The 16734-nt window shown below is 37.8% G+C and overlaps 2 protein-coding genes across 3 annotated transcripts; one reads left to right on the forward strand and one right to left on the reverse strand.

Annotated features, from left to right (window-relative positions):
* The first annotated feature begins 2171 nt into the window (after positions 1-2171).
* LOC122048802 (probable mediator of RNA polymerase II transcription subunit 26b) lies at positions 2172-3187 on the forward strand. Its single transcript, XM_042610327.1, has 5 exons — positions 2172-2429; positions 2511-2579; positions 2653-2735; positions 2815-3016; positions 3095-3187. Exons 1-5 carry the CDS (start codon positions 2172-2174, stop codon positions 3185-3187), a joined length of 705 nt encoding a protein of 234 aa, XP_042466261.1.
* Positions 3188-3530: 343 nt separating this feature from the next.
* On the reverse strand, positions 3531-16116 carry LOC122047529 (probable histidine kinase 3). Of its 2 annotated transcripts, none has more exons than XM_042608885.1 (13): positions 15715-16116; positions 15472-15643; positions 12836-13341; positions 12348-12629; positions 8441-8610; positions 8122-8334; positions 7831-8017; positions 7696-7747; positions 7395-7624; positions 7207-7305; positions 6024-7129; positions 5331-5701; positions 3531-3900 (listed from the first exon to the last, which is right to left on the reverse strand). In XM_042608885.1, the coding sequence occupies exons 3-12, from the start codon at positions 13253-13255 to the stop codon at positions 5437-5439; spliced, it is 3024 nt and encodes a 1007-aa protein (XP_042464819.1). In that variant the 5' UTR covers positions 13256-13341; positions 15472-15643; positions 15715-16116; the 3' UTR covers positions 3531-3900; positions 5331-5436. The 2 variants fall into 2 exon arrangements, with proteins under 2 accessions (XP_042464819.1, XP_042464818.1); XM_042608884.1 differs by having other exon boundaries at positions 12836-13377.
* Between the last annotated feature and the right edge of the window lie 618 nt (positions 16117-16734).

Genomic DNA, 16734 nt, shown 5'->3' on the forward strand with positions numbered 1-16734 from the left:
AAGTTAGCAAGCATGGGTCTCTGTTTCAATCAATATCTGTTTCAATCAATCTTCAATATAACATATTGGGAAAGAAAAAAAGGTGTGTATGCATCAAATAAGAAGGAACTTGGTAGAGGTATACCTCGCAAAACTTGGCGCAGCGTGGTGAGGGAGACTTTCAACACAGATATTTGAGGGTGCAGCAGGGAAAACCTAACAGCAAAGAAAATCTCAAACCTAATTCAATATTCAGATTGTTCAGCAAAGAAAATCTCAAACCATTCATTTGTCAATATTCTGATTGTTCACAAAAACTCACAAAAACTCGAACAGGAGAGGGCAAGGCTCATCTGCGAACCCTAGCTTCGAGGGCGCCTCTGTTAGCTTGTCGCCGCGAGTCTTGGCGCACCGAGAGGACCTCGAGAGAGGGCGGCTCAGCAGGCGCGCGAGCCTGTCGTGTTCGTAGCGAGCTAGGGCACAATTTTGATCCGCTGCGGCGAGAGAGAGAGCAGGCTTCGGTGAGAGACTGCTGTGGCGGCGAGGAGAGGATCGTGAGGCTTCGGCGAGAGGATAGCAGGCGCGGCGTGTAGCGTCGAGGAGGATCGGGGCTTCGGTGAGAGGAGAGGATCGGGGCTTCGGCGAGAGACTGCTGTGGCGGCGAGGAGAGGATCGCGAGGATTCGGCTAGAGGAGAGCAGGCGCAGTGTGTGGCGTCGAGGAGGATCGGGGCTTCGGCGAGAGGAGGAGGAGAGGATCGGGGCTTTGGGGGCTTCGGCGAGAGGAGGAGGAGAGGATCGGGGCTTTGGGGGCTTCGGCGAGGAGTGGATCGGGGCTTCGGCGACGAGAGGAAAGGAAAATAAGTAGGACGTGATAAAAAAATAACGAGAAAGATATGCCACGTGAGTTTGTCCGTATGGTTCCATAGAAAAAGGTCCGTAGGGTAACAATTCTATATATATATATATATATATATATATATATATATATATATATATATATATAATGAAATGATTATGGCACACTGCAAAGGATGTTTTTCTCTAATGAGAAGTGGACATAAGAATACTAGTCATTTGAATGAACCTCCATGAACATTTCTTGATTTATCCTATTAGCTAGTGGAAAACTTCAGTAAGATAAGACCGATCACCTCTAAGATTGATCAGTTTCAAAGAACTTGATATCTAGATTATCAAAAAAAAAAAAATAGTATTTACGAATAAATTTTATGAATCATGTTTATTAATAAAACTATTAACAATACGATAAATAAAAAAAATTAAAATAAACAAATAAATTTGTTTGGTAAAACTTAAAAACTAATCAAATAAGTTTAAAAATATAAAATTTTTGAACAATCAAACAGATTTAAACTAAGAGTTTGATAATATTTAAACAAATCAAGATCAAGTTAAATTTAATTGAGAATTCGATAACATCAAACGAACTAAGCTCAAATCAATGATGGGCTTGGTTGATTACCTTAGGTCCTTTTCAAACAAACTTAAATATTATAAAACTTGACTCGACGTATTTGTCTACGGCTCTATCAATGAGCTTAAATATTATATAATCCCTCGGGCACGACGAGATGGTCAGAGGTGAGACAGTTGAATCTCAACATCGAGAGTTCGATTTTCTAGCAGTGCATTTATCAAACACTTGCGGTGCTCAAAATCTCGATGTACTAGGTTGCGGATCAATTCATCTACTAGATTTACTTGATAGGTACAATATAAGGTCAGACCATCTACCACAAGATTAGTTGGATTATAAAATTGGATAAAAAAATATATATAGAATAAAATTATAAACTCTTAAATTAATATTATTTTTATAATTAACCTTTTAGTTAAAAAAAAACTCATTTTATTCATGGCAATTTTCAACATTAAAATACATAAATTATTTTTATAGTTTAATATAAAAAAAGGTTTTATTTGAGCGTAATAGTCAAAGTCAAAAAAAAAAAAAAACAAAGAAGGCTTTATATTTACGAACATCGTGCGCGCGCTCTCTTGGTTCTCTGTTTTTGATAAATGTGCTCCGACGGATCTTTCCCTTGCGATTTTATTTCTTGATTGATCTGTTCCGAAGATCGTCTGCAAGCTCTTTTTGATTGAGCAGTGAAGTGCTTCCTATACTCGATCATATCTTTCTTCCTTCGCCGACGGCGACGACGTTCTCTCCATGGCGACCTCCTCGCAGACGGCCGGCGACTCGGACAAGCCATCCCTGTCGCTGCCTCCGCTCGATCACCCAGACGAGTCCACGAGCCGCCGGGATAATACTGCAAAGATGCTCTCCCCCACGCTCAGCGGCGAGGCCGTCGAAGTCAAGGAGTCGGAGGCGGTCGCCGAAGAGATCAAAAAGGAAGAAGGCCAAGAAGGCCAAGAAGTCCTCGACGAGGTCATGAGGATCAAGGCCATCCTGATAATTCCCAACCAGGTTTGTATTTCAAACAATTTTTCTTCTTCTTCTTCTTCTTGTTCAAATCGTTTCGATAACTTGGCGATTAATTCTTGGCAGCGCGAGGACGACCTGTTCGATTCATTGAGCATCCTGCAGCAAACGAAGATCACCGTCGATGTCCTCCAGGTGCCCATTCAACATTTCTACAATTGATCTGGAATCAATCTCACGATCTTCTCCATTTCTGTTTCGGCCACAGGCGACGATGATCGGAAAAGCTGTGAATTCTCTGCGCAAGCACACGTCGAAGAAGATTCGCCGCTTCGTTCGAACTCTCGTCTCGTGAGTGTCTCTTACCCTGCATAAAATTCACACTTCGAGTCAAATAGAGATTGTTCCTGCTGTTCTTTATTCTGTGCAGAGGCTGGATAGCCTTAGTCGATGAATGGCTTGCACTGAATCCTTCCGCCAGTGTTGAGATAGAGGAGGGAGCTTCATCGGCTGCACCGACTCCCTCGGCCAGAGGAGCTGCTGTTGCCGAAGAGGAAGCAGAGCCACAGAGAACATCGACAGAGCAAGCAGAGCCAGTTCTTGCTCAACCTGATCTCCAGCCTGGTCTGGATGTGAGTCCAGCCCACCATGCTAGTCTCTGACAGAGTTTATATATATAACGTGGTTGTCTAACGTATTTCTTTGATCAGGAAGAGTGCCAGATGGGACTGTACAACCCTACTCGAGGGGTCGAGAAGCCAAGTGTGGTCGATGGGTTGAAGTGTGCTGAGCAAATTGAATAGGCTAGGCAAACTACGTACAGCGTCAAACCGACTGGTTCAAGCAGGATGAAAACTCAATGTAAGCATGGTTTGGAAAACAAATTTTGCAAATAGTAATCAATGATTCACTAGATCCATTTGATGATCTGCTCAGTGCTCAATTTGACAAATCTAACCTGTCCAAATGGTAGAATGTTTATTCGACAGAAAATACAGGAAAAGCAACAGTATTCCTTGATTCACACATACCATTTGTTCAATCAGCTTGTGTCAGCAAATGCAATACATAACTAAATACAAAAGGTCACCAGATTAGAGCTCACAAAATGTTCACTCACTCGAGGAGTACTAACAGAGTAGCGCGTGCAGAAACCAATTCATGAGCCTGTTATTATTGAACATATAATTTACATACATGAATTCTCACTCGAGGTAGAAGACATGTTTTATCACAATATTAAGGGAAGTTAATAGACGAGTGAAAAAAAAAAAAAAGACTGTTAATCTATGTACAATGTATGCTACAGGGAAAATTTGGATCTTCTGGAATCCACGTTATTGGACAACATTGCTGCGGCAGTAGTCCATTTCTATCCAAGACCAAGAGCTGCATTTTATCCTCCCCCACCATGTATGAGAAATTTTCGCATATGATTTTGCAGCTCACATGACGCTTCATGTGAGAGTTATCATACAATTTGATGGACGAAAGATCATTCATCTCCACTATTGCCCTTTGAAAATGAATAAGGGTAATCAGTTTCAGAATAGGAGTCTCAAAAAAATAACTAATGTTCTTTAAAGAGGGGAAAAACATGCTAGTTATGAAGATTAAAATGGAGTGTAATAGACATGACAAACGTTCATCAAAGGTTTTGAAACCATGCTTGAGGAATTTAGATACCAACCACTGTGCTTGAAATATACCACTGTGATAGAAATATACTTATTTCTCAAATTTGTGAAAATTTTCCCGTATTTTGTAGATTTAAGTATCTATTTATCATATCTGATGGGGTTAAGATAGAATAATATATAAACTTTGAGCAATGTTTATACAAACAGGTGCTTAATCATCTTTAAGTTTTAGTTCTATAAAAAAAATGTCACTACTACTGCAATTCCTAGGGAGGAGTAATAATTTGATTATGTTGCATTTGTATGCATTTTTATGAAATTATTATGCTTACTTGGACATCGTAAGTGGGCAAGTGGGGTGCCCATCGTATGCGGGATTTGCTGTTAGAATGTTGCTTAAAATTATTGTCAAAAGTCAGTATCAAAATCATTAGTTTTGCCTTAAAACTATAGTTTGTCTTCTTCACTAGCTAACTAGCTAGCTAAAAATAGCTCAGTGATAAATTGAGGTGGTTCTTCACTGAGATCCTAATTCCTGAACTACCTGAGTTGTTGTTTTGTATTTCTGGTGCTTACTATTTGATGGGTGGTTATGCAGAGTTCTGATAGTTATTGTGAAAAGCACGGTGATTGAGGACATGTGTGCAGTAATTATGATGAACTCTCAACAATGTTTTTATATTTACGCCAATTTTAATGTTGAGTTTAGAGTGTTATAGTATGTCTATGGATTATTTGGTTATATTCCATGGTGTGCCCTTCATGTGTACAGCCAATGTAGATAGCTAGTTAGCATAACAAGCAAGATAGCCAATTAGCATGTAACTATTCTCAACTAGGTACACTTAAATCTAAATCTTGTGCAGGATTGAAACTTAAAAAACAAATGTAGATAGCTAACTAGCATGGCAAGAAAGATGGAACCTCTTATTCAAGGCAGATAGGCACCCTATCAGCTACCACTCTGTACTCTTTATTGAGAATTTCTATTCCATAATCTATTGAATGATTGAGAATTTCCAGCAAATAAAAATTGTCAAGAGGCAGAGGTGCTCCTTTACATGTTTTAGATGGTCATGCCAATGGAATGCTTTTATGATGCAGTTTGACATAATCAGAGAATGCCAATGCCAGGGTTGAACTATTTCCATGACCTTGTATGTCAAATTACTTTTGCTTACAATATATGCACATTAATTAGATAAATCTATGGGTGCAAGCTACAATTCAGTATTCACATAACTTGCAGCAAGATTAGAACGAAGGATAAATAATAACTAGAGGAAGATATGTTACAGCTGCTTACTGTAAGAATTAACTCAATATTCCATTGAGAAGTGCCTGATGTTGACGTGGTTGAATACTTGTGCTACCACGATCTTACTTTGATCTACCTTCCCCATTTAATATGACTATTGATTCTTTTTTGTTGCTGTTTTAAAGCACCTAGTGAGCTCTCTGTACAACTGCTCCCCTTCGAAAGGCTTTGTCACATAGCCATCCATTTCGAGCTTGCGGCACTTCTCGTGTGTTGCTTGGATCACATCTGCTGTCATGGCCAAGATGGGAACACGCTGGGGTATTACATTCCCCAGAAAATTCAGTGGCACTTCCCCACTATTTATCTTACGATTCATGTCAGTTTCCATCTCCCGGATCCTTCTTGTAGCTTCAAATCTAAAGATACACATACAAAAGTTACTATAATGGGTCAAAAAAATTTGCTCACGAATCCTTTAAGTATACTTGAGATGTGAGTAATTTCACATCTTCTGCATAAGAGAATTTCTATTATTAGAGAAGCCCTAAAAATACATTGATGGGAAAAAAATCCTGAAGGGATTGTAAACTATAAGGTAAAAAGTATAGTCAAATTGTATGCTAAAACAAAAGTTTACACATGGTAACAAGGATGTCATGATTTTCAACAGTGCACTGAATTCTGAGAATTAATTGTGGAAGAAAACGACAAGTGACAAAGCAAGTAAATGGGATGTACCCGTCAATTTCAGGCATTTGAATATCCATAAAACAAGCATCAAATCTGTGTGGTGGCTTGAGCATATCTATAGCAATTTTCCCACTATCTGCACAAGTTACTTCAGCACCATATTTTTTCAGAGCACCAGCTGCTACTCTTAGATTCACAACATTGTCATCAACAACCAGAATCTGTTTCCCATGAAGAAGACTATGCAATGGCAACTGAGGAAGCCGTCCATTCCGGGAATGTTCCCCATCTCCACAACCCATAACCCTTTGCAGAGATACTTGGAGCATGCTTGCTCTTAGTGGCTTTGTGATTATAGTTGAGACAAATTCCATTGAACTAGAAGAGTTCTTTTTTGAAGAAGTTGCAGGATTTGCCAAAAGAATGACCTTAGGGATATCCAACTGATCATCCTTTAATTTGTTCATAATGAAAGACCAAATGCCAGCATTTGTCAGCCATATTTCGTGTTCAATTAGCATCAAATTCGTAGCTACTGTCCCACTAGTTATTCGGTTAAGAACTTGATTCGGGTCCATTTCTATTATAGCATTTATTCCCAGCCTCTGAAGGTGGTATTTAGTGACTTTTGCTCGGACTGGTCTATCATCAACTACCAATGAAGTAAGCCCATGAAATTCAAATGATTTATACTCATTTGAGTTATTAGATGATCTTGTAAGGACCACTGTGAAGGTAAAAGTGGAACCAATCTGAGGTTCACTCACAAATCCAATTTCGCCCTTCATAAGACCAACTAGACACTTACTAATACTCAGTCCAATACCAGTCCCCCCATGTATACGAGAAATTGATGGTCTCACCTGCATGAAAGGAGTGAATACCCGTGACTGGGCTTCATAAGGAATACCCACCCCTGTGTCTTCAACAGATATTATTAAGTTTATTAGATCAGAAGTTGTTGATACAAGCGATGGATCAGATGCTGGGAGTTCCTTTTTGAAAATTTTGAAATTTTCCCAGCTACGCCTTCTATCTGCTACCGGAAAGGCACTCAAGCTATTTGCTGAATGGTATTCTGTTTCTATGTTCAATGAATTCATCACCTCTTCAGTAAGATGGACAGTCAAGTATATATGTCCTCTCTCAGTGAACTGCAGAAACAAAACCATCTAAGCATATCGAGTAGCTTCAGTAGGAATATTTCCCAAGGGAAAGGCTAGATACTTACTTTAATTGAATTTGCTATCAGATTTGTGATGATTTGGCGTATTCTTCCATGATCACCAATGACGACTTCAGGAATTTGATCAGATACATATACTGCCAACTACACAAAATATTCAAGCAGCACAAGAGAAAGAGACTTAGTTTCTGGGACATCTAAGAACTAGTACGATACCAAAAAATTCATAATACCTCTAGGCCCTTCTCCTGAGCCTTCCCATATAACAGTGACAAAATATCATCCAATACTGCCCGCAAGTCAAATGGCACGGCTTCAAGCTCAAGCTTACCCGACTCAATCTTTGCTTGATCCAAAACCTCATTAATTAGTGAGACCAAAGCTTTACCGCTGGCATGGGCAGTTCTAACATAGTCTTCCTGGGTCATGTCAAGATCCGTATCCATAAGCATTTGAAGCATTCCTGAGAAGTCGCATCTGATCATGAGTGATTATTTTCTAATACTAATCAAGTTAAAATAAATTTTGACTCACCCAAGACACCATTCATTGGAGTTCGTATTTCATGAGAAACAGTTGCCAAGAACTGAACAAGACAGGGTATCAAATATTACATGTGCAAAGCAACCACATGAAAACAATGAGAAACCACCAAAGACGATAATGTACCTGAGATTTGGCAACGTCTGCAGCTTCAGCTTGTTTTTTAAGTACCATCATTTGCCTATAATCATCTTCTACCTTTGCAATGCGGCTAACAGTCGCATGAAATATGTATCCTACTAATAAAGCAATGACAAGAGTTCCAATTGATGTTGTTAATGCAAGCCAAGGCAGAGGAGCCTTCTGTTTGAACCTGTTAAAAACATAAAACATGTAAGAATTGTTTATTGAAGTTCAGATCCAAAGCAAACCCTAGTTTTATCTAGAGCAATATCTATCAACAGATTTGTACATTACCTGCAATGCATCTCATGCTTTCTTATTGGATCACCAAAATGAAGGGTACTAATATGGTATATACCAGTACCTGTCACAGTTGAACCATACATGCTAATTGGTCGATCAGGATCTGTTGTATCATGAACATTGACCACAATGGAATGCTTGCTAGCAAGTTGGTGAAGTAACTTATCCACTAGAGACTCAACATCAAATATTCCACCTAAATACCTGCAAATGTCAAAACATAATTCAAGTTAAATCGTCAAGCATGGGGATGTTTGCTAAGTAGCTCTGCTAAAAAAAAATTATGCACGATTAGTATCTGAAGTGCTACCCAATTGCTGCTTTGATGCGTTGAACTGGTGTTGCGTTTGAAGGAAGTTCGGACTTGTAAACTGCATATGTGAGAATAACCCCTAGCCTTTTTGATTTTAGAAGTGGAAAAGGAGCAGTTAAAACACCCTTCCCAGATTCCCTTGCCCGTAGGATGTTTTCACAATCTTCCTGTAGATAAGGAATTATCATTACTTGATGGAAAGACTAGGAATCATTAGCAATTCATTGGGTAAGTTGAGAAGGTTCTCCATAGATGAGCAAAATCAAGGTCACTCTCAAATATGTGGCCACTCAGCATGATGAAATCACACAAATAGTCCCCACGAATGCTCAATTGACTAGAGGGTGACAAACTTGCTACAATGGGATAAGGGATCAATTCCCGATAGACGCATCCCCTCAGGAAAAAAAATTCCTCCCACCTCCTAGTCAATCTAGCGGTCGGCTGTAAGCTGACCCAGTGATTTACCTCCCTTCACATAACTTGGAGACGGGCTATCAGGGGTGCCTAAGGTGAGCGTAATCACCTTTTGCTACAATTGAAATCACACAAATAAAGAAAAGGGGGTCAAATCCTTCATAAGAAAGAAGGCTATTTGTTGTTTCTAAAAAAGAATGGACCAACATACCCAGCTAACTCCCTAAAAAACCCTTTTCTCTATTTACAATATTTAAGCATAGATTAGCAACTCAGCATTAAGTTGCCCAATCAGCAGAAAATGATCCAGAGTACCAACCAGCTTACCATGTGTAACCATGGAATCAGTCATTAGCAATTCATAGGGTAAGTTGAGAAGGTTCTCCATAAATAAGCAAAATAAAGGTCACTCTCAAATATGTGGCCACTCAGCTAGCGATTGAAATACCGTTCCGTGCCAGGTGGCATGGACGGCTTTTACCTTTCCAACACAGGAGTAAAACCAGTACAGTATGCGTGACAATTTCACGTGCGTCATCGCGCGTGTCACACGACAGAAGGAATCGAGCATGCGTCATGCAACAAAAGGAATCGCGATAGACACGCGTCATAAGGAATCATGGCATGACGTCGCCGGAAGCTTCAGACGCCTCTGGCCACTCTTCACAAAAGTATCGTGTCCCGGAAGCAATGTCGGACTCCTCCGGCAGCATCGGAAGCACGTCGCACGATGCTTCCCATTAAAAAATTAAACATGTGATTTAATTAATTCAAACAATTCCTAACTTAAGTGTGATATTTAGAATAGGCTTTCATAAATTCAAATTAAATTATCTCAATAAAATATATAAAAACTATATTTAAAATTTTAAAAAAATAATAATAAATTTTATTAGTTGATATTCTGAAAATTCTTTTTTTTACTGTTTTAATTTTTATTGAAAAATTCTAATAAATCATATTTATATTTTGTTTTTTTAATTTTGTTTTTTGACTGTTTTATTGATATTATGATTTTTTTAGTATTTTAAATATATATTATTTAAATTAATAATTAATTAAATGAATAAATAATTCATTTATATAATTATTATATATAAAGTAGCATCTTTGTAGAATCCATCCAATTCAAGTTAACTCCTTTTGGTATTAGTAAGGTATCAATTTTAATTCGAATTATTGATAAAACAATTTTCTTTAAAGAAAATCATATTTAATTATTTTTCTAACAATATTAAATTGTTTAATAATTGAGAACTTATATAAAATCAATAAATTTATTTTTAAATTATAGACCATAAACATATTTATCTAATAACTACTATGTATAAATAAAAAAAATACCGAAATCATATTGGCACAGCACAGCACGATTCCGAAATAATATCGTTCCAGTCTGGAACCGAAACCTCAACACGGGTTGAGATTTTAAACCTCGCACTCAACATGATATCTTGAAATCACACAAATATGTCTCCACGGAGATGCCCAGTTGGCTAGAGGGTGACAGATTTGCTACAATGAGTCATAGATCAATTCCTGACGAGCACATGCTCTTAGGGAAAAACTCCTCCCATCCCGTAGCCACGTGACGGTCGACTATAAGTTAACCCCGTGATTTACCTCCTTTCATATAACCTGAGGACAAGCTATGAGAGACACCTAGGTAAATGTAATCACCTTTTGCTACAATTGAAATCACACAAATAAAGAAAAGGGGTCACATCCTTCATAAGCAAGAAGGCTATTTGTTGTTTCTAAAAAAAATTGGACCAACATACCCAGCTAACTCCCTAAAAACCCTTCTCTATTTACAATATTTAAGCATAGATTAGCAACTCAGCATTAAGTTGCCCAGTCAGCAGAAGATGATCCAGAGTACCAACCAGAATACCATGTGTAACTATGGAATCAGTCATCACTGGTTAGGAGGAAAAAAAGCCCTTGCCTGCATAAGATCACCTAAGATATTGCTTCTGCTTTTTCAATAGAGGCACCTTTACTTATTTGAAACTGATGTTGCCAAAGAATAGTATTTAAAATCTTGGTTTCTCCCAATTGCTTTAAGAAGGGCAGTTTATTCTAGTTTAAATATAAAACAAAGAAAATTTGAAAACATAATACTACGTCAAAGTTCAAACATATCATATAGTGCTAGGAAGTTCTTTTTCTATCTGAATGCATCTTTATTTTGTATGTGAAAATCAGAATTGTAGCTCATTTATGCATTTATGTATCTAGACATTAACATTGCAAACGGCACCATACACTCCTTTGGTATCACTTTTACAGTAAGCAATTGATCAATAATTTAACATGCAATCCAAAAGCCTATAAATATAATAAAGGCAGCTTAATATACGAAAGTAGATACAGAAATTTTATTAATTGGTTATAAATCCAGAAGTTAGTCATCAATGGATGTACAAAGCATTTGACAGTCAAAAGCTTGCACACTGAATTTAAAAAGATTATAGTTTGTCATGTCAAAATAGCATATGATGGATATGGAATAAGGTGTTGCTAGAGTCAGCTAACAAATGTTACATAAGCACATAAATGCCATGTAAATATAAATGATTGATCCTAAATCTTATGAACTGTGAGAATTGAAAGTCATCTGAGAAAACAAAAAACTTAAATCTCTTGTACCCTCATATAGTCATTTGTACTGAGTCCAGAAAAATAGATTCATCAACAAAGTTACCAGAAAACAAAAAGTATGCTATTGACTACATTGGCAATACCTCTAACTGATTAAAATATTAAGAATACTGAGTGAACTCAAAATTTATCATCATAATATAAGCTTTCGGATCATATCTACCTCAAATAACACAGGTGGATTTAAATTCAGCGATGTATTTGGCGATTTGGGTTAAGCATATGGTTGTAGCATTATATCGAGACCGGTAGAAGGGTGCATAGGTGATACTACTAAATTAGAAAAATTACGAGTAAGAATATGAATGTTCTCTAACATTTTTAATCTTTCGAATTATAACTCCTTCAAAGGTGCAACTTCACAATGAGGAATTCCTTAAATACTTCTTACTAAAACAATATGTAGGGGAAAAATAGTGTTAGGATAGTTCAGAGTATAGTTTATTAAAGAGCAAAGAGACTAAGTTCAATCAAATTGAAAACTCCAGCAAAAAGTACAGGCCGGAATGCACAGACTATGCTAACCCATTTCATATGTGGATATAAGTCAATGAACAATGGTAAATCTCCATCCTAAGATTCAGACATCAAAACTAAGATTTACAATTTAGATAACATTTAAATGTGTGTAATTAGAGACAATAAAAAAGGCAATTCTGTTAACTCATCAGAACTTAAACAAAACAAAAGCAATAAAAATACTAAAGTGATACCCCATGTACAAAACCTATTCTCCTCCTATCGTACGTTCAAAATTTAGTAAAACTGCAGTTGCACTCTAAACATAAGAAAAACTGTCAGAAAGGCAAATATAGTATCTCACCTTTCCAGTTAACAAATCAACTGAAATTACATGCTTATAAGCATCCTGGGCAAAGATAACAGGAGCATATTCATCTTGTATAGGAGATATCTCTGGGCTCTCGAGATCTGCATCTTCTTCTCGAACTGGGGGCTGCTCTGTTAAATCCATTTTCTTAATTCTCCATCCGTGTTGTTTCTCAAACAGCTCTCTTTCTGAATGCCGCACCTTTACAGCATATGCCACTCCACTAGTTAGAGGCCTCTCAAAAGCAGTCCTTTCAGCATATTGAGCAAAAGTTATCTGCACAATTAAAGGTCCTTTTTCACAATCAATAGAACAAAGGGTGGAAAAACAAGAAAATACATGTTACTTTTTATATACACATCGAACTGAACCAAATAGAACATTCTTATTAAACAAATCATGAAGTGATTTAAACTTAAAACATCATATAGGACATTGAATTTTCTAGCGAAAATTGGGAACATTCTAGAAAAAGCTAGTACCTGATCAATAGCAGATGGTTCCTTGGCATGATGAAAAGTCGAGATCAGAATAGCTAGGGCCTGAAGATGATTCATGCTGACATTGAACTGATCCTGAAGCATTCTTGCACGTTCATCACACATGCTTGCTAGCATCTCTCTCCTCTTTTCTACTGTTTGCGAGTTCATAAACCAGAAAATCCATATGGCACAAACGAACCATCCAGCTAACCACAGGAATAGCAGCCTCCTTGAGGTCTCCTTCAACTTCTTTGATCCAAAATAGTGGCTACAGAGATGATTCCTCAAACCCCTTACTGAGAACTTTTTTGGCCAACCCAACCACAGATTGAACTTCTCACTAAGATAACCAGTCTTCTGGTCCATTATTTGAGCATCAATGAGCCAACTCATGGGTATCTCAGAACATTCCACCAACATACCATCAAAAATAGTAATAGTAGACTAAATCCTGAACCAATTAAGCAAAGAACTCATCCACATCATGATACATTTGACACCTTTATCTGGAAGCCAGTTAATCCACAACATAATTCAAGAATCTGGTATCAGGCAAAAGCCAGAACAAATAGCATGTGTAAGAAAACAGACTGAATTTTTATTAGAGTATCCAGAGTGATGAAAGACATAGTCAAATGTCATGTTTTATCAGATGCTAATATTTTTCTCATTTCTCAATTGAACAGAACATATAAAATCTGTATTCTTGTTTTTAGATTATAGCTATATAGGCAATACAACAAACTAAGTGGGGTCAGATAATAGCTATATATGCAATAATAGTCAATATTAAGAACTTGATGTTACAGAATTCTGAAGCTTTGTGTATGGAAAGACAAATATCTCCAAAAAATCAAGAAAACATTAGCTCTAAGATAAAATTAATGTAGCAGAGATGATAATACTAAGATGTTTGTGTGGGATCAATTAAAAGGTAAAAATGAAATACAAATATCTGAAAGCAATTAAGTGCAACTCTGGTTGATGATAAAATGAAAGAAAATATACTAAGGTATTGACATGTTCAAATTTAAAAGAAACGAATAAATTAGAATGGAAGCTTTATAGGATAAAGGAAAAAAAAAATTTAGATAACATAATAACAAATCATTTAAATTGATTTGAATATAATTAGTAACAATGCAATATAGCTTGGCATAGATCTCAATGTAAGGATTAGATCCAAGTAGGCAATCCCGAATAGTAAACATGGTTGGCTGATGATGGTCATCATCATCATCAGGGAAAAAAAAAACTTCTCAAGCATAATTAGATTCTACTGGCTTAGACCATCCAAATTTACTTTCAGTTGTTTATCTTAACAAATTCCCCTAATTGGAAATGAATCCATAAGATACAATTTTCAGCAAACTATTGCAATTGGCAGGACAAAGCAGTATTGTTTTAGCAACTCAAAAGTTACAGTCGAGAACAGCCCAATCAGATATACTAAAGGAGAAATTAATCAGACAACTCAAATCTGACAGTGCACTTTACCAGAAAACTAAGAATGGAGGTGGAGAAGTATTAAGTATGAAGTAAATGTGTCTGACCTACTTAACTGTTGAAGTTTCAAGTCAGTTGACCATTTTAAAGCATATGCTTATTCTTTCTAGAATACAAAAAACTACCATGTAGAAGAAGTGCATGTGACTGAGGTGTTTTAGAGTAGTTGAATTGCTCAGTTGTCTGCCCTAAGATTGGGTTGTGTTAGTCAACCTTTAGGCCGGGCAAGTTTAGAATCACATTGGTGGAGCCAAGGCATTTGAGACTAGTCTGTCAGGTTCTCAAAACTTGGAGGGGAGCATATTAAGGTAGTTCAGCTCAGGTACACAGAACAATGGGACTTAGTATAAAATAATGATTTTTATTAAGAATAGCCAACAGTAAGTGCCATTGTTAAGTGATGATAGTAAGCCCATTAGAACGTTAACACAATATGTGGGGTTTCACATTTTCACTTATATCATGTGTGATTTAGTTTTCATAGCAGTGTTGATGTAAGATAATACAAGGATATATGAACATCAAGAGAATTATAAGGACGTTATGTGAACATGATAGATAGTGAGCATCTTCGACATTATAGTGAGTCATTGTACTCTGTCTTTTTCATCTCGTGCATAATTAGATCTTCTCCTTCCTACCCATGGGTTTCCCCCAAGTGGCATCTTTGATGATCATGTTACATTTGGTAGCAATTGACATTAAACTTATATCAGCTCCAAACTAATGTGTATTAAAGAGATTATGTGATTTGGCAACAAATTGGTATTTGAGTTATATAAGGTCCAAACAAATTGGTTTTAACATGATTATGAAGCTTGAATCTTTAACAAATTAATTAGTATCATAGTATTACAGCGGCCCTGAGCTATTAAGATCCGTAACACATAATTTTCAAGGCAGCCCATTCTTGTCAAAATGAAATGATCTTTAAAAGCACAAGATTATGAACTAGATTAAGTAAATAGAATAATGCTCTCCAATAATATACATCCTGGAAACGATTCCAATAGTAACTAACTGGTATTGATGTCACAGAGAGCAGTACCAAAAATAACTTACAGCCAGAACGCCAGGGATCATTAAGATCAAGTAAGCAAACAAGAAATCTGGAGCAAAAATACACTTACTCTTTTCTCTTCCCAGCTTAAATCCTCGCGCTCGATCCCTTCCTGAGAACCGCGAAGCCATAAAATTGGCTTCTCAAGCCCCAACATAACATAGGCACAGACAAGTGGAGCTCGAACAAATTCTACCAACTAACTTCGTACTGATGCCACCGAAAGCAGTACCAAAAACAACCTGCAACCAGAACGCCTAGGACCATTAAGATCAGGTAACCTAGCAAGAATCTGCAGCAAAAATCCACTTACTCTTTCCTTTTCGCTTTAAACTTTACTCGGAACCCGAGCCCTTCCCGGCTTCGATCCTCAGGCTCGATCCCTTACTAAGAACGGCGGAGCCAACAAAACATCTACAGAAACCAGCGGAGAGGATCTGGCTGGCGGGCGGGCGGGCGAGGGCGTGTCGCAGCGAGCAAGGTTTCAGCTCGGGAGGTGGCGGAGGAAGCGATTGGAGAGGCGACGTCGGATGAGGAGAGCGCAGAAGAGGCGAGATCTGGTCTCGAGGGGACGGCCGGCAGCGAGTCGGCGGCGATCGGGGAGAGAGAGGGAAGGGGACCGGATCGGAGGGTTAAAAAAAGTGACGTGCTGTTGGTGAGTAGGAAACTGCGTTGGTTAGTTGGAAGATGAGATGAGACCGGAGGAAGTAACTCGAGTTAGTCGGCAAACTTTTTCGAGTAATTATTTTATAGGCGATGTGGGGGGCGTCCCGAGCACTATACCACACTACGTGTCAAACGCCCATTTCGTAAGGCCCACCATCCGAATAGCGCCAAAACGTCCCGGTTTTCTTTCTTTGCTGTTTTTAGTAACTAGTAAATAAGGAAAATGGCAAGGGGGGAAGAGAGAATTGGGGACCGGTGGCGGGGAAGATTGGGCAATTTCCTAAATTATTCAGGGCGTTTCTTGAATTTGCATAAAATACTTTTGTTTTTTTTTTATTAAAATGGGACTGCGTCTGCCACCCTATCTATGAAGAGGTTAGGGGAGCTAGGGGAGCTGGGATTTTTTGGTCTGTAAATTACGGATTAGAAAATGATTCAATTTTTTAGATTCTTAATTTAGATGGATCCCACCTATTTAAAGATATGATTCATCCAAATCAAGGGTCTTTATGCAGTGGATCATCCTCTGATCCTCAATTTGCGGACCAGAGGATTCCTACTAACTGGGGAGAAGGGGGTGGATCCTCTGATCCGTAAAGGTTGGATCAATTTATGATCCAGTCTTTACATTGGTGGGGGATAATAGCCCCCACCTATTAACAGGTGG

Source organism: Zingiber officinale, chromosome 2B, assembly GCF_018446385.1.
Source record: "Zingiber officinale cultivar Zhangliang chromosome 2B, Zo_v1.1, whole genome shotgun sequence".
NCBI lineage: Eukaryota > Viridiplantae > Streptophyta > Magnoliopsida > Zingiberales > Zingiberaceae > Zingiber > Zingiber officinale.